General features: G+C 42.2%; 1 protein-coding gene across 1 annotated transcript in view; it reads right to left on the bottom strand.

Annotated features, from left to right (window-relative positions):
- B3GLCT (beta 3-glucosyltransferase) overlaps positions 1–21,611 on the bottom strand; it is a 146,167-nt gene that overhangs the window by 103,785 nt on the left and 20,771 nt on the right. The window contains exons 2-3 of the mRNA XM_067466595.1: positions 15,510–15,568; positions 3,462–3,501 (exon numbers count right to left, since the gene is read on the bottom strand). Of these exons, the coding sequence (XP_067322696.1) occupies positions 3,462–3,501; positions 15,510–15,568 (99 nt within the window). The remainder of the gene's footprint in view (positions 1–3,461; positions 3,502–15,509; positions 15,569–21,611) is intronic.

The raw sequence follows: 21,611 nt of genomic DNA, 5'->3' as shown, positions 1-21,611 counted from the left end.
GTGGTAATCTTTTCCCACGCGGGATAGAACCCAGAGAGACGGTCGGTGAAAAAGGGCAACGGCCCTGAAGGGATCTCTTGAACCTCAACTTCTAAACAGAGGGGAAAGGGTATCTTAAGTTGCGGGGTCCCGGAGGAGCAAGCATCTGGTGTTGCGCCTGGTCCAGAGTCGGGGAGAGAGGCGTCAAAGACGCTTCTTTGAGGCGCCAGGGGCTTTTGTCTTTCCCTGGAAGGGTTGTGCCCTCGGTTTCTGGGAGTACGGAGTTCGCCTCCCTCCCTGGAATCTAGGCTGGCCCCCGAACCTGCTCCTAAAGGGGGTAGAATAAGAATTACCAAATGGCCTCCGGTAGGAGGGGGTACTTGGTTGCCACCTCCCTTTTTGTTGGGGGTACGGCTGCCATGTGTAGCCGAATTTGGATGCAGACTGCCGCACATCCTGCTTCTGTTTAAGTCGGTCGTCGGTGTTGGGATTAAACAGCCCCTCCTCGTGGAAAGGAAGGTCCTCAGCGAGGGCCTTCCCTTCCTCCGAGAGGTTTGCGGCTCGTAACCAAGCGTGCCGCCTGATAGAGGTGGCGGTGGCGAACAAGTTGCCAGAAGCCTCCGCCATGTGCTTCGCGAAGTCCTTTTGGAGCTTCGCGAGGGCCAGGGCTTCGGTTTGCAGGGCTCTAGTGAAGCGCTGGTCCTCGGGCGGCAAGACCTCTATGTAGGGTAGCAACCGGTTCCAGAGGAGGGTCTGGTACCCTGACATATAGGTTGCGTAGTGGGCCATACGCGTAAAGAGGCCCGCAGAGAGGTAGGCCTTCCTACCCAGTGTGTCCAGTTTCCTGCCCTCCCTGTCAGGGGGGGCAGTCTGGGAAGGCTTGGAGCGTTTTGATTTAGACACCTCGGCTACTACCGTGTTGGCCTTGGGGGGGGCTAAAACCCATTTGGCAGTAGCCATATCTATCTTGTACATAGAATCTAGGCGTCTAGGCACGGCCGGTACCGACGAAGGGGGCATATCAATAACTTTAGCCAATTTCAGTAGATATGGGAGGTGAGGGAGGGTGGAAGACACAACCACGTTCTGTTCCTCCGAAGGGAACATGGGATCCTCCACGTGCTCCGGGGGTTTGGGAGCGGGGATCTCCAAAGCCTTAATCATACGTTCCACTAAAGCAGCGAATTTATTAAAGTCTGCAGGTAAGACATTGTCCTCACCCCCCAGCGGCTGAGGAGCCTCATGCGGCTCAGCATCCGAGTCAGAGTCTTGTGGTTCCCCGTCGTCGTGAGTCGTTGGATCAGGGAGGTCCGTGTCAGGGACCATGAGTGGGGTCAAAGCGGCCTGCGGTGCGGGCGGGGCCGTGACCGGGGCGGCAGCAGGATGGCATGCTAGGGCCAACGTGCCCGCAGAGCTGGGGCCGATCTGAGGGTCCGCTGCAGGTGTGTGGACAGGGTTGCAGTCCAAAGCCCCACCTGAAGGGGTGGGGTCTGTAAGAGGTACAGAGGCCACGGGCCTGGCAGGTGTTGTGGTAACCAGCCCAGCCATCCGTTGCGCAGACAGGAGGTGGGGTGCTGCTGTAACAGGAGGCATCCCAAGATGCGAGGGCATGGGCACGTAGACCAGTTGACCCGTCGGGCCCAGCTGCCAGCACCCAGGTGGAGGCGCATGGGCTGGTGTATAAGCCCCTCGGCGGTGGGATGAAGAGCGCGAGAACCTTGAACTGCGCCGGTGCCTCCTGCGCGGAGGGGAGGAGGAGGAGGAGGAGGAGGAAGAGGAGGAAGACGAGGACGACGAGCGTGTCCTGCTCCTGGCATGACGTCGGCGGCGTCGGGAGCCTCCGCTCCTTCGGGATGGGGATCGAGAACGCCGCCTGCGCCTACTTGCATGGCGCGTAGAGCGGCTCGATCTGTGCGACCCTGCCCCGGGTGAAGGAGGGTCCGCTGGTGGGGGCAGCATCACGTGAGGATCTGCAGGCGGAGGCAGCATCACGGGACCGTAGTTCCCTGTTTGCATGGCAAGGCTCTGTGTAGACAGAGCCCCAGTAGCAGGGCCCACATCCGAAGGAGCCGGGACGCTCGAGCCCTGGGTGGGCGGAGCTCCGGCATCCGCATGGGTGGGCGGGGTGTCCCTGCCGGCCTGCTGTGTAGGCGGGGCCGCAGGCAGATCAGTGCTCGTGGCTGGGCTGTTGGCGCTCTGGATCCCGGCCGGGATCGAAGCCACATCAGGCCCTGGAGAGAGGGACGCGGGCATCAGCGGCGTCCCTCCCGAGGCCGGAGGGAAGCAGGTCTCGGGAGTCAGGAGCAGAGGCATCGGCGAACGCGATGCGGAGTCCTCGAGACCCTGCTGCATGGCTGAGGGAGCCGCAGCAGGGGAGCTTGTGCGAGCTTCGGCGGCCGGCAGAGGGCGTGAAAGGGTGCTCAAAGCTCTCCCGGCGAGGGGCGGGGGGGCGGTTGCCTCGCCCGCGGTTCCCGCTCTTTTAGCGGTCGTTTTCTTCTGCAGGAGAGGGCGGCCGCCATCTTGGATGCCCTTCTCCTTAGGCTTTTTGGCCTTCTTTTTGGCCCGTGGATCATCCCGAAGGGAAAAAGGTAAGTTGGGGCCGGGAGAGGGCCCAGTATGCCCAGGAGAGGGTTGAGGGAGAAGCGCCTTTTCGTACAAAGCAGCCTTAAGGCGCACTTCCCGGTTCTTTCTAGTTTGGGCAGTGAAGGCCAAGCAAACTGCACAAGATTGGGCGAGATGCCCCTCGCCCAGACAGGCCAAGCATAGAGAGTGGCCGTCAGTATCAGGGAAGGTATTGGGGCAAGAGGAGTTGGAACACCTCTTAAAAGAGGTAGTAGACATGACGGGTCGTCGAAAACCGGGCCGGGTCGAGGGCTGGAGAGGTTCGAATGGTCAAACAGTCCGAGTCCAAACCAGCGGGAGAAAAACAGTTCAAAACGTTGTCCAATACCTTCGTCAATTAAGCCAAGCCAAGTCTGTTAAGGAATGATCAGTCCGATAGGAGTCAAAGAGTCAGACACGAACAAGGGTTCCCAAGCTATTCCGTGGAGCGCGGAAAAGAGAACTGACGGCTGGCCCCTCCCACGGGCTATTTATACTCGGGGCGAGGTGGGTGGGGCCAGCTGGGAGTCAAATGCTTTTTTCTTTATTCTAGAAGGTTCCGAAAGCTATTGCGCAAGCGCTGAGATATCATATGTGCGATTCACAGGGACTACGACAGGAAAACATGGTTCCTACTGGACATGGTTTCTTCCATGTCCTAATCTGATTGCGAAATCTGGGAAGCAAGATCCTAAATGTGATGGACAGTCTTATTCAGAGATCTTTTTATGACAGGAAAAGCAATTTATAATCTTGAATTTCAAACCTGTCAACTATTTCTCCAACAGTCCTAAACTGTATTTCACAGAATAAACTAACAATGTATGAAACATACATGATTCAAGAGTACTACAAATTGGAGTAATGAAAGGCTTTCTTACCTTGGCTTATTTGACTTGGGTTTCCACTTTTTTCAGCTGTCTATATGAAGAAAGAAAATGTCAATGGAACAATATAATGACATACACATAAACAAAGCATTCAGGCACCCAATATATATTAGCCAGTTTTAGTATGCTTGACAAACACAATTTATGTACCAATATTTTTGCCCTCATATATTGAAAAATTGTTACCAACATTTGTGCATTTGAAGTGTTTAACAGGCTTCAAAACAGCATCTCAGTTATATCCATCAAAACCTCACAATGTTGGGATACCATTATTATCCTCGTACAGAACGTAGATAAAGAATGGGAACTAAAAATCAGCTAGGCTAAGGTACGATTTTAACTACATGTTCGTATTCTTAATAGGGCCGCAGTGGCGCAACAGGTTAAACTGTTGAGCCGCTGAACTTGTTGACCTGAAGGTTGGCAGTTCAAATCTGTGTGTTGGGGTGAGCTCCCACTGTTAGGCCCAGCTCCTGCCAACCTAGCAGTTCAAAAACATGCAAATGTTGAGTAGATCAATAGACACCACCTCAGTGGGAAGGCAAACAGGCGCTCCAAGCAAACATGTTGGCCACACAACCAGGAGGTGTCTATGGACAACACAGGCTCCTCAGCTTGGAAATGGAGATGAACACCTTCTTGAGAGTCAGAGTTGAGCACCACCTCCAGAAGCCAGAGATGAAAGGGAAAGCCTTTGCCTGTGCTTTTGTCTATGAATGTCTGTCTCAGTCTACCAAGGCATTAAATGTTTTCTGTGTTTGTGCTAGTACATATACTGTAATCTGCTCGGAGTCCCCTGGGAGAAATTGAGTGACATATAAAGTTATTGTATTGTCGAAGGCTTTCATGGCTGGAATCACTAGGTTCTTGTGGGTTTTTTCGGGCTATAGAGCCATGTTCTAGAGGCATTTCTCCTGACGTTTCTTCTGCATCTATGGCAAGCATCCTCAGAGGTTGCTTGCCATAGATGCAGGCGAAAACGTCAGGAGAAATGCCTCTAGAACATGGCTCTATAGCCCGAAAAAACCCACAAGAACCTATAAAGTTATTATTATTAATCACTGTGCTAGACTACCCCCATCTTAACTGAACGTATTAAATGGAAAATGAATTCAAATAATTTTATATTGGTTTATAATAATCCACAATTAAGAAACTCGCCATAAAAAAACTTTTCTTACAATGGATTTGGACAAAGGAGTAGTAAAAATCACAAAATGGGTGAATTAATGCAGATTACAGAAGGGATTACTACCCTATAATGACATACATATGCAAGTAGTCAATCTAAATTACACTGTATCCTAAATAAATATGAAAATGTTGCTGCAAAGGGAAAAACAAAAGCCAGTAATTCAATCTTATTTATATTTGTCTCAGAATTTAAGCTTTGTGCTTAAAGAGCAAAGAGTTCACAGTACCATCACCCAGGAAACCAAATTCTAAAAATATCTCAGCAGCTATTCGACAACCACTAAACAAACTGAAATAGCATGTGCTTGTTGGGATTGCCTATAGGTTTGGAAAACAAACAGTGTAATTAATGCCAACGAGAAACATTTCTTTGATTCTTTTCATTAAATTATGGCACATGCTCACTCTCCCAGATATTAAAGACATTGTTCATGCACCGAATCCAGATAACTGAGGCCCTCTGCTGACCCACAACCACTCTGACTTTTCAATTCACTCTCTGGATTTCCTTCTTTATTGACATACTGAATCAGAATGTCCTAACAGACTCAGCCTTTCTGAATTTCTCTACAATGTATAAAAAGATCTTCCACATAAACAAAACCAACCGTTCTTCATGGAGAAACTAAAAATGTTTTTGAAAAGTTTCTAAAGACAATTAGAAGTTTCTAGCATGACATATTATGAGTGTTCTTAAATCAAGCAGATGATTGTGGATGTTAGATTGTGAAGATATGGAGGAAGGCAGTGGACATAGTTGCTCCGAAACAAGCAAACACAGGTGAGATACCCTAAGTATTCTTTGGCCTTTGGGTGGTGAACTATTATTTTACATGTGTCTTATGTTTCACTGTTTTAATTGATTTTAAGTTCATAGTTATATGTAGTAATTAGTTATTATGATTTCTTTGTGTACTGTATGTTCACATTGAATTTTCACCATTAGTATGTTGTAAACCGCCTTGAGTCTCCCTAAGGGTTAGAAAGACGGTATATAAATACAGTAAGTAATAAATAACAATGTACTGGATAGAAACAAACTTGACCCAGACTATTGCTCTGGGTCTGAAAAAAGGAAGGCATCACTACCCTATGGCTACTACAACTACAACTAATAATAATAATGTATTGTTAAAAGCTTTCATGGCCAGAATCACTGGAGCATTGTATGGTTTCTGGGCTGTATGGCCATGTTCTAGCAGCATTTTCTTTTGATGTTTCATCTGCATCTGTGGCTGGCATCTGTTGGGTGAGTGGGCTTAATAACAAAAGGCCCTCCTAATCAATGCACAGCAGAGCAACTTATTAGTAGCAGCGTGACCCAGCACCACAAATAACACAAATAAATGGGTTGTTGTAGGTTTTTTCGGGCTATATGGCCATGTTCTAGAGGCCTTCTCTCCTGACGTTTCGCCTGCATCTATGGCAAGCATCTTCAGAATGCTTGCCATAGATGCAGGCGAAACGTCAGGAGAGAAGGCCTCTAGAACAGTGGTTCTCAACTTGGGGTCCCCAGATGTTTTTGGCCCACAACTCCCAGAAATTTCAGCCAGTTTACCAGCTATTAGGATTTCTGGGAGTTGAAGGTCAAAAACATCTGGGGACCCACAGGTTGAGAACCACTGCTCTAGAACATGGCCATATAGCCCGAAAAACCTATAACAACCCAGTGATTTCGGCCATGAAAGCCTTCGACAATACACTGAACACAAATAAAGTTATTTGTACTTCTTTCTTTGCTTCCATGCTGGGCTTCTTTCTCATGCAGATCAACAGCTTCACTCTAAGAGAGCCTCTTCTCACACCAAAGTTACACAGGAGCTTCCAACAGTAGCTTTTTAGACACAGCAGCCTTCACACACAATGGTCTTCAAGCTGGGGCTTCTTTCACCAAAGCTTCTCACACCAGGCCTACTCATACTGAGGCCTTTCTCCCACTGAGGCCTTCTCACACTGAGGGCTCTCTCAGACTGACGCCTCTCATATACTGAGGCAAACTAACACAGAGGCCTTTCATACTGAGGTCTACCTAACACACTGAGGCCCTTCTTCCACAAAAACCTCTTACAGCAGTGGTTCTCAACCTGTGGGTCCCCAGATGTTTTGGCCTTCAACTCCCAGAAATCCTAACAGCTGGTAAACTGGCTGGGATTACTGGGAGTTGTAGGTCAAAACACCTGGGGACCCACAGGTTGAGAACCACTGTCTTACAGACTGAGGACTGCTAAGCTACAGGCACGCCTGCTTATATTGAGCTACAGCTTTTGCTGAGTCATTGCTTGAGTCACATTTTTGTAATTAAAAACATATAGTTAATATTTAATATTTCTGACAGCATATTCAGAGCATCATAATCCTCTGAAGATGCCAGCCACAGATGCAGGCAAAACGTCAGGAGAAAATTCTGCTAGAACCCGGCCATACAGCCTGGAAATCACACAACACCCCAATAATAATTAACCTTATTTACTACTACTATATTTATATTCTGCCTACAGTAAGACCCCCATATCCACAGATCCTATATAGGCAATTTTGCTTATCACCTATTCACACAATAGCCCTAGGCTTCAAGCAAGGAATCTGAAAGAATTACCTCTATTGCCATCAACTTCCTACTGAGGATGTAGTGTGCACATACACACAATAGTCTCTGTTTAGGGAAGAACAGCTGCTGTCACCACCGCTTCACTGACAGGGAGAAGAAGGAAAACCATCCTGCCTTCTCTGGGTGTCAAAGCAGAGCAACTGCTCCATCACTGGATAGAAAAGTAGGAAGCTGCCTTGCCTTCTCCTGGGCAAGGAAGCACAGTAAGGACATCATCACCAGGAAGAAGTCTGCAGAGAACCTTCTGCACTTTGCTCTGCCTCAATAACACAAATGGCTCTCCCACATTGTTGCTGGGTCTCTGCTCAAGCCAAAAAAAAAAGGCGAGGAAGGAGGGCTACTTTTCTTTCTATGGTTTGAACAATAAGGTGGGGGTGCTTCTTGCTTCTGCTTCTTTTCTCTGCCATTGCACTGAGTCCCTAATGCACTAATGGCCCAAATATAAGTCGACATAGTTATTTTGTGTGGCTTGTTTTTAATCGACAAGTGTATCTTTAGTGAAAGAAACCTTTTAGTACATTAAGGAGAGTGGGTAAAAGGGTTTTCCTAGGGACACAGTTTTCACTTTCTTTATTTTGCTTCCAATGCAAAGTTAAATGTTTTGTTGTTAACGTCTTTTGCCAGATTACGTTGTGCATCTTGGATTGTTTTTCTCCCGTAATTATTTCTGGCAGCTTCACTATGTTTATATATTGGGTTTTTTAAAAGACTATTTGTATTTTTTTCTTAGCACTTTTTTGTTGCAAAGAAAACTACTACCTTTTATAAAATAAAAATAAGACTGAATTGCATGAGCCTACCAATATTTATAATATAAACTATACTAAGGTACTTTATTATTTATATTCTAAAATAGAGACTGAAATGAAAAGAGAGAAGCATCCAAGTGTGATTAATCTTTAAACACTGTGCTCTTGGAATACAGAGCGAAGCCTTCACATGTAAGGTAGTATATGTAAAATATTTAGGATAAATACTCTTACAAGGCAACTTCCATAAAAATGTACATAAAATTAAACATGCAAAAAATATAAACTGCAAAAATATATAAACTACCATTAAAGCAACAAAAATGACCATAAAATTATTGTATTCAGTTGTTACACAACAGTAACAATCACGATTGATTAGAGAACAGATGAAAGAAAACCTGACTTATAGCTGACAAGATTCATGATCTAGAGAACATCTAAGGTGGCAATATGTGCAGATACGAATGCCTTCACGTCTGCATGCATAGCATATGGGAATTCCCATTCTGCTGAACTCCAACTCCTATTCTACAGTATTCTGCAGTGATGCTTTGAATAATCATATCTCAGATAAAATCTCTCACATAAGAATCAATTTAAATGCTGTACCATGGGGTATCCAGCAATTCCATGAGTAGAATTACACAGGACCCATTTCAGTTGGCAAGAACTACAGACGTGAACAAACTACTAGGAAGAGTAAGAAGGACAACTTGTTCCCTCGATCTTTTGTCTTTTTTGGCTGGTCAGCCCAAGCGAGAATGCAGTTAGAACTCAGCTGCAACGAATTATTATTACCCCATCTGTCTACACGGCAGTGAAATTTAAAAGAAGTGGTGGTACAATCTCTTTTTTAAAAAGTCCTCCCCGGATCCTCTGGACTTTTACAACTATAGACCAGTGTCAACTCTTCCTTCATGGAGCAAGATGATTCAGAGGGCAGTTGTATTCCAACTCCAGACAGTCTTGAATAACAGAGGTTTTTCTAAGCCCACATAATCCCTCATATTTTTTACAGTGCTAGGAAGTCTTAAATGTGAAAATATCCAGTCGTTTTAATATCAGATTCTAAAATTTATTTTTTGAAACACACCCACATACACTCAATATGGAATCCTCATCTTCTTGCCTTCAGGTACTAAGTACCCTAACCCTGCCCACTGTGATTTATTTTCTGTGTTTAAATTATTGTGATTTTACATTACTTGATGTTTATTTATATTGTTTCTTGTATTTTATTTTTATATTTATATTTATATTTTACTGTTGTTTTATGTTGTTTATTTGCATTGCTATATTGTTGGGCTTGTCCTCATGTAAGCTGCCACAAATCCCCTTGAGGAGAGGGTGGCGGGGTTTAAATAAAGATTATTATTATTATTATTATTATTATTATTATTATTTCAAGCTAGCTTCAGATCAGGACAGAGTTAAAACCACTATTGTCATCCTACCAGATAACAACAACAACAACAACAACAACAACAACACTTTATTTATATTCCGCCCTTCTCACCCCGAAAGGGACTCAGGGTGGATCACAGTACATATATTTGGCAAAAATTCAATGCCGTTTCGTGTAGACAATACACAGACAGACAACAAAAGGAGGTGGTTTGTTTTTTTATTCAGTGTCCAGCTGGAAGGTTGGGCTTGAGTCCAGGGGGTGCTGTTGCTCTATCCTCTATGACGATGAGCTGTCAGGACTTCCTCCTTCCTTTTGGTCACCCAGCATTTTCTGAACTTCTTTCTTTATGGTGTCATAAACACCTCCCCCGCTTTTTAGCAGTACCTAATTTCTCTAATTACAGCTAAAGCTGTTTTCGAATTGCTTAGGTAAACAATGGGCTACAGTGTCATTTGGCAGCTTACGCCAAACCCGGGGTTCGACCGTGCAACCTTTTGGTTGATAGATCATACAATTGCTGACGATTTACCAGTTGTGCTAAACCTTCCCCATAAGTGTTCATCTGAACACTTAGGGGGAAATACTAGTGCTTTTAGATCTCTCAGAAGTGTTTGATACCATCATCAAGCATGGTACCTTTCTGGAACATCTGAAAGATTTGGTAATAGCTGGTAATATGCCTCAGGAGTTTCAGTCCTATCTCTCAGGTAGGCTCCAGATGGTGGCTCTTGGGGATAACTGCTTCGCAAAAAAAGAAATGTTATATGTGCTATCTATCCTCAATGATGTATGTGCCACAGTGGCATAATGGGTTAAACCCTTATACCGATGAATATGCTGACCTAAAGGTCAACAGTTCAAATCTGTAAAATAGGGTGAGCTCCTATCAGTCAGCCCTAGCTTCCCTGCCAACCTAACAGTTTAAAAACATGCAAACGTGTGAGTAAATAAATAGGTACCCTTCAGTGGGAAAAGGCAGAGACACCCCAAGCAGTCTTGCCAGCCACATGATCAGGAAACAACATCACAGGCTCCTGGCTTGAAAAATGGAGAAAGAGCACCTCCTAGAGCCAGAAATGAGCACCACCTCCAAAGCCAGAAATGAAAGGAGCAGTCTTCGCCTTTGTTTATGTTGTATGTCTTACTGTATGTCTGTAAACAAGGCATTGAATGTTTGCCTTTGTCTGCTGTGATACTGTAATCCACTCTGAGTCCCTCTGGGGAGAAGGGTGAAATAGAAATAAAGTGTGTTGTTGTTGTTTAAAACTACTGGGAGACATACTGTGGAAGCATGGGTGCTACCACTGTGCCAATGGCCCACAAATATATTCTGTATGCCTTGTAAAATGACACCAGCATAGTATATCGCCTCTGAATGAATGCCTATATGAAGTAATGTTGGAATCCACACTGAGTCCCCTCGGGGAGAAAGGGCGTAATATAAATAAAGTTTTTTATTATTAATATGCTGCACGAGGAAAAACAAATTGAATTTGAACACAGACAAGATGGAGGCACTTACTGTATAGGGTTCTAACCCAAAGTTGCAGATAGATTAACCAGTCCTGGGTGAGGTTACAATCCCCATGAAAGTTTATTCACAGCTTGGGAAGTTTCGGCATCAACCACTCCAAAAGACAACCCAGCTAGATTTGATGGCCAGGAGTGCTTCCTAAAAGGTTTTGGCTGATACACCAGCTGTGTCTCTTCCTAGAGTTGTAGGACTAAATAACCTTTATTTAAATCACTCTACTGGCTGCCAATTAGTTTCTTAGAAAGGTACAAAGTATTATGCTGAAAGCTGGACATAGTTTGGGTCCAAGTTATCTATAGGATTGTCTTCTCCGATATAATGCCTCCCATACTTGCTAGTTCTGTGGGACAGTTGCCAGGACCAGGCTGGCAACGTTAAGCAGATGACTTTTTCATCAGCCACTCCCAAATTGTGAAATGACCTGCTGGAAGAGATTTGACAGCTGCATACGCTGTCTGCATTTAAAAGAGCACTAAAGACCAATCTCTTCCAGCAAGTCTATCCTGATTGCTTTTAAATTACAAGTTTTAAAATGATGAATTGGTTGTTTTTAATATGTGTACCTTTTTAAATGATATTATGTTCTTTTACTGATTATGCATTTTTAATTGGTGTTTGTGTTTTTAAGTGTTATGTATCATTTTGTTCCTGCATTTTAATCTGTTGTTCCCTACTTTGATTCACAGGAAGAGGCAGGTAATTCTCACTTGTCTCTTCCAATAGATTGGGACTGGGAACAACAGATTAAATAATAATAATAATAATAATAATAATAATAATAATAATAATAAACTTTATTTGTATTCCGCCCTATCTCCCTGAGGGGACTCAGGGCAGATTCCAACATAACAATGACAAGCATTCAATACCTACATAAAACACACAATACTAATATAACATCCCAAAAAATCCCCACACATTAAAACCTAACATCAAATTAAAAACCTAATATCAGTAAATTAAACCTGACACCAATAAATTAAACTAAACATAGTCAGACAAAATTATATAATAACAGAAATCTAAACAAAACACCCACAAAACAGCAAAAAACAGACACACGACACAGTTAAAAATACAAACACCAATTAAAACATTATTATTAAGCTGTTGGCTTTCCTACAGTTCTCTGATAATATTATGCTGTTTATGATAACTGATAGGATGTTAGTGTACTCTCAATGACAATACTGGTGCTGCAAATAAGAAACCAGAGACAACGAATTAATATTAATTATGTAAAAATGTGTTTTGTGTAAAAAACCAAAAACAAAACCAAGCCACAACATAAAGTACCTTTTCTCCAAAACTCAGGAAATTTTTCCCAAGACAAAAATGAAGGAGAGCATGAAAAGTTGCCATGTTAGTCCCCACAGTGTCCCTCCCCAAAGTGATGGGCAAGTGTGAATAGAAATATGATTGTAGGGACAACAAAGAAAAGCTCCTTATGGCACAATCCCTTATGGTATTAGGAGGGGTGTATTTTGTGTGTGTGTGTGTGTGAGAGAGAGAGAGAGAGAGAGAAGGAATGGTTTCAGACAAGGGAGACAGGAGAGTGAGAACTTGCGAGGGAGTGGTAGGCATAAAAGTGAAAGGAGAGGGAGAAAGGGGGAATTTGAGAATTTGAGCAAGACATGTGAATAAAAACAGCAAGGAAAACTGAACAATGAGCAGAAGCAAGGTTAGCAAAGTGTACAGTCATGCAGTTCCAGGTTCTAGAAAAGGTGTGCAGAAGACAGAAGAGGTGGGTGAAGAGAAAAGGCCAAAAGAAATTGAAAGTAATAGCAGTGACACATTTATTGCCAAAATCACAGTGAAAGAAGGTGAGGATGATAAGAGTGTGCCAGAAGAGAAGTTAGGGATGGGGTTCATAGATGTAACGAGACTAATAAAATAAGGAATAATTTTGTAGATAATATAATTTTCCAAATTTTATCAAGTGTTTTTGGGCCAGAAATAGAGAATAGTATATTTTCCACACAAGGAATAAAACTAATTTGAGAATAATAATAATAATAATAATAATAATAATACGAAATCCAGCATATATATCTTGTTTGCTGTGACATACTGCGATTTTGTGTCAGTAAAATAATAATAATAATAATAATAATAGTAATAGTAATTTTATTTCTACCCCACCACCATCTTCCCGCCGGAGCACTACCTATTGATCTACTCACATTTGCATGCTTTTGAACTGATAGGTTGGCAGAAGCTGGGGCTAACGGCGGGAGTTCATGTTGCTCCCCGGATTGGAACCCGTGACCTTTCGGTCAGCAAGTTCAGCAGCTCAGCGGTTTAACCCACTGTGCCACCAGGGGCTCCTGGTAGGTATATGTAACAGGACTAATATATCTAGTCAGCAAAGGAATTGATCTTCTGGTGAAGTGCAGCATTTGCCCCAACTCAATGGAAACAGCCATTTCTGTAGATTTAAGTTCCTAAGTCAATATGGAACACTATTTTAAGGTAAGTCTTTCTCAGAGTGGCAATATTTTGTAGCAGTTTTCTTTATTCTCCTATAACAAGGTCTGTTCTTTAGAACTTGCCAGGTGCTTTGAATGTGCTGTGAATATCCCTTTCGTCCAATTTTGTCTCAGGATTTCTATTTTTCCCCTCTTCGCTTTTTAGAGAGTACATCCTGAGAAATGAAGGTCACTGGAGGAAAAAGGGGAATGATAAGAGTGTCTGAACAGCAGACTGATGGCCCCCAGGGAAGCAGCAAATTCAGAGCAGTACTGTTAAGTATGGGAACGTCTGTTTCTCCAATATATGTCTGACCGAAAATAAGAAAATAGTCATTGTTGTGGTTTCTTGTTTTTTCTTTTTCTTTTAAACACACATCAGCCATCTAAGGGAGATTATAATCTTTATCATGTGGAATTTGCAGGCAGGAAGGTGGCTAGGGTATAGTTTTTAGTTTTGCTTTTGTGCAGTACTGTTGATAGCAGAGTCCTGGAACCAAGTACCAGCAACTACCAAAGGCTCACTGTAGTAGGTTCAATTGAATGGAATGAAAACAAACACACCCATTTTAACATAAACATAACACACAAGGTTTTCAAAGTTTTAGTGTAACATAGCATCACTTTTTCATAAATGTATTCTCTGGAAATAACCATGCAATAAGGGAGTGGTTCTCAACCTGTGGGTCCCCAGATGGTTTGGCCTAATAATAATAATAATAATAATAATAATAATAATAATAATAATAATCTTTATTTGTTACCTCGCCTCCATCTCCCCAATGGGAACTCGGAGCGGCTTACATGAGGCCAAGTCCAAATGACAATTACAATAAAGAAAAACCAAAAACACAAACCGAAAATGCGAACAACAAACAATAACATCATAGTTACATAAAACACATGAATACATAGCAATATGAAAAAGAAAGAATATGCACAGGCAAAATAATAATGGGTGGGCAACATGTAGTAATTAAAAGGACAAACTGATTAAAACTAATTAAAAAGTCGGGTGAGATAAAAGAGGGAAGCAGGTAATTTACGGAGGAGGGCTCATTTTAGCAGGAGTTGTGGAAGCAAGCTTTCCCATAAGGGGAGATGTATACTCCAATGACAAAACTTTGAGGCAAAGCAATCATATGGGATTATATACCTACTCATCAAAGGCGCAGCGGAAGAGCCAGGTTTTAAGGTTCTTTTTGAAGATTTCTAGGGAAGGGGCTTTCCTAATTTCTCCAGGCAGTGAGTTCCAGAGTCGGGGAGCCACAGCGGAAAAGGCTCTCTCCCTTGTACTCACTAGGCGAGCTTGAGAGACTGGCAGGGGCGAGAGAAGGGCCTCCCCGGAAGATCGGCGGGCCCGAGATGGTTCATGGCGGGAGATACGGTCACAAAGGTAGGAGGGTCCCAAACCATTTAGGGCTTTGTAGGTGATAACCTGCACCTTGAATTGGGACTGGAAAATAAACGGCAGCCAATGGAGCTCAATTCCTAGAAATCCTAACAGCTGGTAAACTGGCTGGGATTTCTGGGAGTTGTGGGCCAAAACACCCAGAGGACCCACAGGTTGAGAACCATTGCAATAAGACCTCCATCCAACATGATTCCTCTCCTATGAGATCATAAAACTAATGACAAAAGGACTCACAAGAAAACAGCAAACCTAGATTAACCATGAAAGTTTAAACTGTATCCCAATGAAAACAATCTGGAGTACACAAAACAAATCACAAAACCAAACCCCAAAAATAAAATTGCAGCACACCTTTATTTGATTTCTAATAGGCCCTCACTATAAGGCTAAGCAGATATCATGCACTATTATTATTATTATTATTATTATTATTATTAACTTTATTTGTACCCCGCTAGCATCTCCTGAAGGACTCAATGCGGCTTACGTAGGCCAAGGCCTCAAAACACAACACAACAATACAACACCTAAAGCAAATTAAAAACAGTTAAAACAATATTAACAACAAGCAATAAACAATACATCAAGACACTATAAAAACTAGCTATCCTTTAGATCTGTTAACAACTTTCTGGAAGTGAGACAGAAATTTGAGTACCTGTGACAGCAGCGTAGTCTCCTCCTTTCCATCTTCACTAGCATCGTTTAGCATGAAGGCTGGAAAATGAGAGGGAAAAACATGAGCATTTTTTTTCAAAATGACACCTTATTTTCAAATTTGACAAATTATGTCTAAATAGGATGTAAGAAGCAATTTAGCTAATAGTATCGCTTAATGCACAAAAAAGCCTGTCATAATTTTATTCAAGCTAAAGACAATTCTATTTCAAAACTTGTATCACTTACTATAGTCAGACGATTTTACTCTCATGCATCTCTGGACAGAAAATCGTTCTTTGATATAGAGCCAATTTATTTTGGCTTCAAGTCAAAACAAATCCAATTTTTAAAAAATCTGGCCACTCTAGTTTACAGATTATTACGTGATCGCATTGGAAACCTGAATTTCTCTATATCCTTAGGTTAAGGTTTGTCATTATTAGAGGGAAAAATCTTTGAATCCAGGGTGAGAAGGAGTTCATGCTTTAGTTTATTGAAACAATGCCAGGCATGAGGTTCTTTTACATTTAGAGGGAACAGTCATTCTTCTTAGGTGCCAACTGTTAACAGCAACCACAGCTGCTACTAATATATCAAGGTCAAGCAAACCAGGTTGTTATATCTAAAGGTAGACAACTACAGGTCAGATACCAGACTGAATTGCTACCATCTCATATACATTAAAATAAATTTGTAAGTTTTCTATCTGAAAAGACAAGACATGTTTTCACCCATCAATCCTTCTTTGCCAAAGTTATTATCTATTAGAGACTAGCAAATTACAATCAATTTGGTTATCAATTAACTTTTAAAATTCCTAATGAAATTGGATGGCTTTATTAAATTTGATGGACTTAACTAGTTTGCAGTAACTTAATTCCAGAATCTGCCTGAAGGAGGAACAGTTTACCTTGCCTTCTGAATCACATCAGTGACAGCTTCTCCCATGTCCATGGTCTTGAACAACTGTTCCTTGACATACAGGTATACATGCATCACGCCTGTACTGCTGCTATATAACATCTGAAGTGTGCTATATGCCACTCCATCTTTGATAGATGTGCCACAACACTCTATCCCTAGTTGTCCAGTACAGAAAGGAACATCATCCTGCTTAAGGTAGTTCATAATGCAGTGTGTAATAGTAGATAATGAGCTCCATCAGTACTGGAGTCTTATAGGTTCGACTGAAATAAATGACTATTTATCACACTTATTTCTTTATATATCATGTCAGAAGTGAATTGAGAATACAGTTATAATGCAATTTGGCCCCCTGCTATGACCCAAGGTCTAGTCCGTGCACTTTACTACTTTCCCCGTCCATAGATATAGTGTTCTCACTTCATCTTGCCCTTCTACTCCTAATTCTGTCATCTGGCTTTTGCATTTTATCCATCAACCTTGTCCTTACAACTGATTGCACCAGCCTGCTCACCCAAGTCCAGTAAATGTTTACCATATCAGGCTTCTGGTGTTTTTATACCCTGTTATGATGTTGTTCATTTTATATTGTTTTATGATGTTGTTTTACGAATTTTACTGTGCTATATTTTAAATTATATTGTTCGGGCTTGTCCCCATGTGAGCCGCCCCAAGTCCCTTCAGGGAGATGGAGCCGGAATACAAAAATAAAACTATTATTATTATTATTATTATTATTATTATTATGCTTAAAAAATCTACCAAGTGAAAAACTTGCCATTATACTAAATTTCCTTTGACCAGAAGCTGACCATTTCAAGTGCTTCTGGTGTGCTGTAAGAAGGTCCTCCATTGTACATGTGGCAGGGCACAGACTGCATTATAGTAGGTGATCTATGGTTTGTTCTTCTCCACACTTGCATGTTGTGAACTCCACTCTGAAGACCCATTTCTTAGTTCTACATCTCATGGTATCAAAGCACAGTCTGTTCAGCACCTTCCAAGTAGCCCAGTGTTCTGTGTGCCTAGAAGGGAGTTTCTCATCAGTCACTGAGCGAGGTTCCGAGTTTTAGCCTGCCACTTTTGGACTCTCGCTTGCTGAGGTGTTCCTGCAAGTATCTCTGTAGATCTTAGAAAACTGTAATGGAATTGTATAGGTCCCAGATCATTTTATTAGGCTATCTCACCCACAGTTTGAGAAATGCCATTTTCGTGTTGGTTTTACGAGAGTGGAGCTAAAGGAAATCCTTTCTGGTTTGGAGCAGTAAGTTGGCCTGCCCCTTTACCTAGGGAAAGGGAGACATTTTTACTTTAAGTTTATTACCACCAGGGAATCTTGGAAGCAAGAAGTGTTTATAGTTGGTCCCAGCAAGATCCAAGCTTGGACAAGCCATTTCAAGCCAAGTATTCCATTCTAGGAACTCATGCAGAGATACTGATCTACCGCTGGTCAGTGGCAGCCTGTGGAGTTTCCTGCACCTTCAGCAAGGTGCCGGGCCTTAATAGGAGAGATCTCTCAGCATCTGGCCTGATCACTTTGGGCATTGGGCATCCCTTTACAAGAGAAAGTGAGCAAGGAAATCTTTCATTTGCCCTTTGTCTACGGAATCATCCATGGACAGCGACTTCAAGAACCAGTTTCCTTCAAAATGTAGGTATGAACTTTGTTGTGGGGAAATCAAGATAGCCTGTGCGGAGATAAGTCCAAGACCAATCAATAAAATGTCACTGTTTCTTGAAAGTAATAGCGTGAACATTGACTCTGTGGGGTTCCTTGCTCAAATAGGAAGGCAGACCAGCATCCCCCAAGCCGATAGAAAGTTAGCACTAAAGTCATTTAAAGCACCTTGGGTTGGCATGCTGGCTGATATCCGAACAGAGGAGGTCCTTTCATTACTGGCTGCTACTTCCCACTGTTATCACAACTGATGAATGCCAAGCTGGCAACAGAAAAACAACAGCTATCCAGGATGTTATTCTGTATAGGTATGCCAATTTGACACCTTTGTGGATGAGCTGGGTGGGGGATCTCTCTGCACAACATAGCAGAAGGGTAGATGTAGTTGACCAGGCACTGTATCATATCACCAGGTTTTGATTGTGTATGCTGTTCAACTGTCTCCATTTCTGAATTAGCCAGAGTTGTCTTGGAGATTGCCTTCTGGTTCTGAGAGCATTCAATCAGGAGTGGCTTGGGATTTCATGGTCTCTATGATGACATCACATCTGTCTCAAAAAAATATCTGGACCCATTCATTCTGTGAGCCACACTTGGGGCCTTGTTTCCTGTGCTAGATGGGGTGATGGTGATTTTGATATGAAGCAACTGCCTGGAGTTTACTGCTAGATCACTGCTAGCAGAAGGCTGATCAAGAAATAATGCCAGAAGACTGTTGCAGTCTGTCTGACAGAAGATGAGCTTGAACATACAGTGTGGACAACAAACAAACTATTCCTTGCTGGTTCCCTTATGTCTGCAAGGCGGTATCCAATGGAACTGTCTGGAGTGGTGAGAGGTCTGCTACATTATGGGCCAGAAGAAGGTAATGCAGATGATTTTACAGGATCATGTGAATAATCTGCATAGCATTTTGCAAATGAAATCATTCAGATCTGTTACAACTCTGATACCATCATTGATACAGTCCAAGAGTGTTAACGCTGGCTCCTGTTTGCTCAGTTATAATGGATCCTTTTCTATTTGTACAGCCTGAGAATGTGGACAGGGTCCTTGTGGGAGCTACCACAAGCCCACTATGACTCAGGCTCATTAAAAGAGCCCGAGTGTCGCACCTCAGAATAGATTCCCCTTGCTGAAATCATCAAAACTGCACACAGACTGAAGTCTTTGTAGCTTATTAAAAAGTAAAAGATGAAAAGTTTATAAAAGCAAGTAATGTTCCAAAGATCAATAAAACATAGCACTGTAAAGTAGGATTCCAAGAGGCACCAATGAAACAAAGTCCCATGAGAACATGACAAAATCCCAAGATCATGGACACAAGAACTATAAGATAATCCAGGCAAACCAGCACAAGCTGCTTGGTTGAGCGAGAAGTTGCTCTGACAAAGGTTTGTTTTCAAACACACTGCTTAATACCCTTTGCAATACATGAAAGTATTTCTTTGGCCTCTGACCTCTTTCTTGTTGGCTATTCTCACACTCCTTCAAACGCTGAATTCCAGCCCAATCTAAGATTCCCAATTCCTCAATGTCAGGCTGCTCATTAGAGTCAGCCTGGTTGCCTTCCTGCTCACTATCAGGCTGAGAACTCTCCTTCTTTTCTGAGTCAATTTGCACCTGGCTAGTTTCAGTATGAAAAACATCATTCCCTGCTGTGGGAAACTGAACTTGCACACCCTGTTCCTCATTGTCTACAACAGGAACATTTTGAACCTGATTGTGAACCTAAATCCCATCATCCTCGTCAGAGTCACTCTGAAACCCCATCTGAGTCACAACACTATCAGTCTATGTCTTTGGTTCCAACTGAGTCACAACACCGAGAAAGACTGGCTACGTGAATACATTCACATCCAAAACTATGCTGAACCTTTCCACCCATATCAACCACTGCAGAAGCCAATGCTACTCTGGGGCCTCTTCCTGACTTTTCTTTAACAACCCCCTCCCCCCTTTGCAAACGATTTCATTACTATAATTCTTAATAACAGCAGCTTCCAAACACAGGGTAATCTACTAGATATCCTGCTGCAAAATATCCTGCCTCCTGCTTGCAACTGGGTAAGCAGTATTTTACAATTTTGTGGGAAACAAACCCATCTAAGCAGTGTCAACCACTGCCATCTCCATCCTTGGTTGTACTATGCAATTTGCTGTCAAGAATCAGTTTATGCAGCTTGGTTGATTAACAGAGTGTAACAATTGTATTAGTGTTCATTTTCTAATTAAAGGGTTGTGATACACACAATAAAATATAATACTGCTAAAATAAAAATATAAATAAAATATAATACTTGCACCGGGATTGTGGTGCAGTTAGCTGGGAGTCAGCTGCATTAAGATCACTAGTGACTGAAAGGTCATGAGTTCGAAGCCAGCCCAGGTCGGAGTGAGCTTCCAACCAAAACTGTGTAGATTGTTGTCGACCTTTGCAACCTGAAAGACAGTTGCATCTGTCAAGTAGGAAATTTAGGTACCACTTATATGGGAAGGCTAATTTAACTGATTTACGAGGCCATACAAAATCTCCAGGAAGTATGCAAAGAATGAGGAAGTACTTCATCAGTGTCACAAATAGTCAAGAAGAAGAAAAATAAAATATTCACTAGAGAAAGACAATAAATGCAACCAGATCAAAACAGAGAACGTTGAAGTTAAATCAAAATCATATCTATGGCAGGGAGATCAAAATAGTAGCCATATTGTGCTAACAAACCACCACCACCATACACACACACATTCAAGACAGGTTCAAACACCAGCAATTACAGATAAGAAGTGATAAAATTGTAGGGAAGGATAGTATTTTTAGTATAAAAAAGGCTCTTGAGAAAGGAGAAACAAGAAAACGTATTCAGCAAGATAGAATACAAAGGCACTGGGATAAGAAACAAGCCAAACCTCTCCTGAAACCTCACTACAGTTATTTCAAAGATAAAGTGACAAAGAAAGCAAAACTTAATAAAAATGAAAGTGATGTTTTATCATTCTTTCCCAAAAGCATTGTGGCTAGAAAACCCTGATAAGATAACTTTCTGAGATGAGAAGCTGGATCTGCCAGACATAAAATTGCACTCTCACTCTTCCTCTCTACTCACCTTGTTTTGACAAGAAAACAAAACATATTTAAATACAGTAAACTAAAGAAATTGCTCTTTTGAGAAAGTTCCAATTAACAAGGCCATGGCGGGGGGAGGGGGGGCACAATACTAAGGGCACAGTGGGAACCACGCAAGAATATGTGTGCTGGGTGGAGATAGGATTACTAGTAAAATTTATTGTCCAGCCCTAGAAGGTCCCAAATTACTCTGCACAAATGCAAGAAAGTGCATACATACAAGCTCCAAAACCCATGAAGAAGCAGCTAATCAGATATATATATATATATACATATACATATATACATATATACATATATATACACACACACACACACACACACATATATATATATATATATATATCTGATTAGCTGCTTCTTCGTGGGTATAT

Source organism: Anolis sagrei, chromosome 3 (assembly GCF_037176765.1).
Source record: "Anolis sagrei isolate rAnoSag1 chromosome 3, rAnoSag1.mat, whole genome shotgun sequence".
Classification (NCBI taxonomy): domain Eukaryota; kingdom Metazoa; phylum Chordata; class Lepidosauria; order Squamata; family Dactyloidae; genus Anolis; species Anolis sagrei.
Note: the sequence above shows the minus strand (reverse complement) of the source record. Positions and strands in the feature narration are given on the sequence as shown.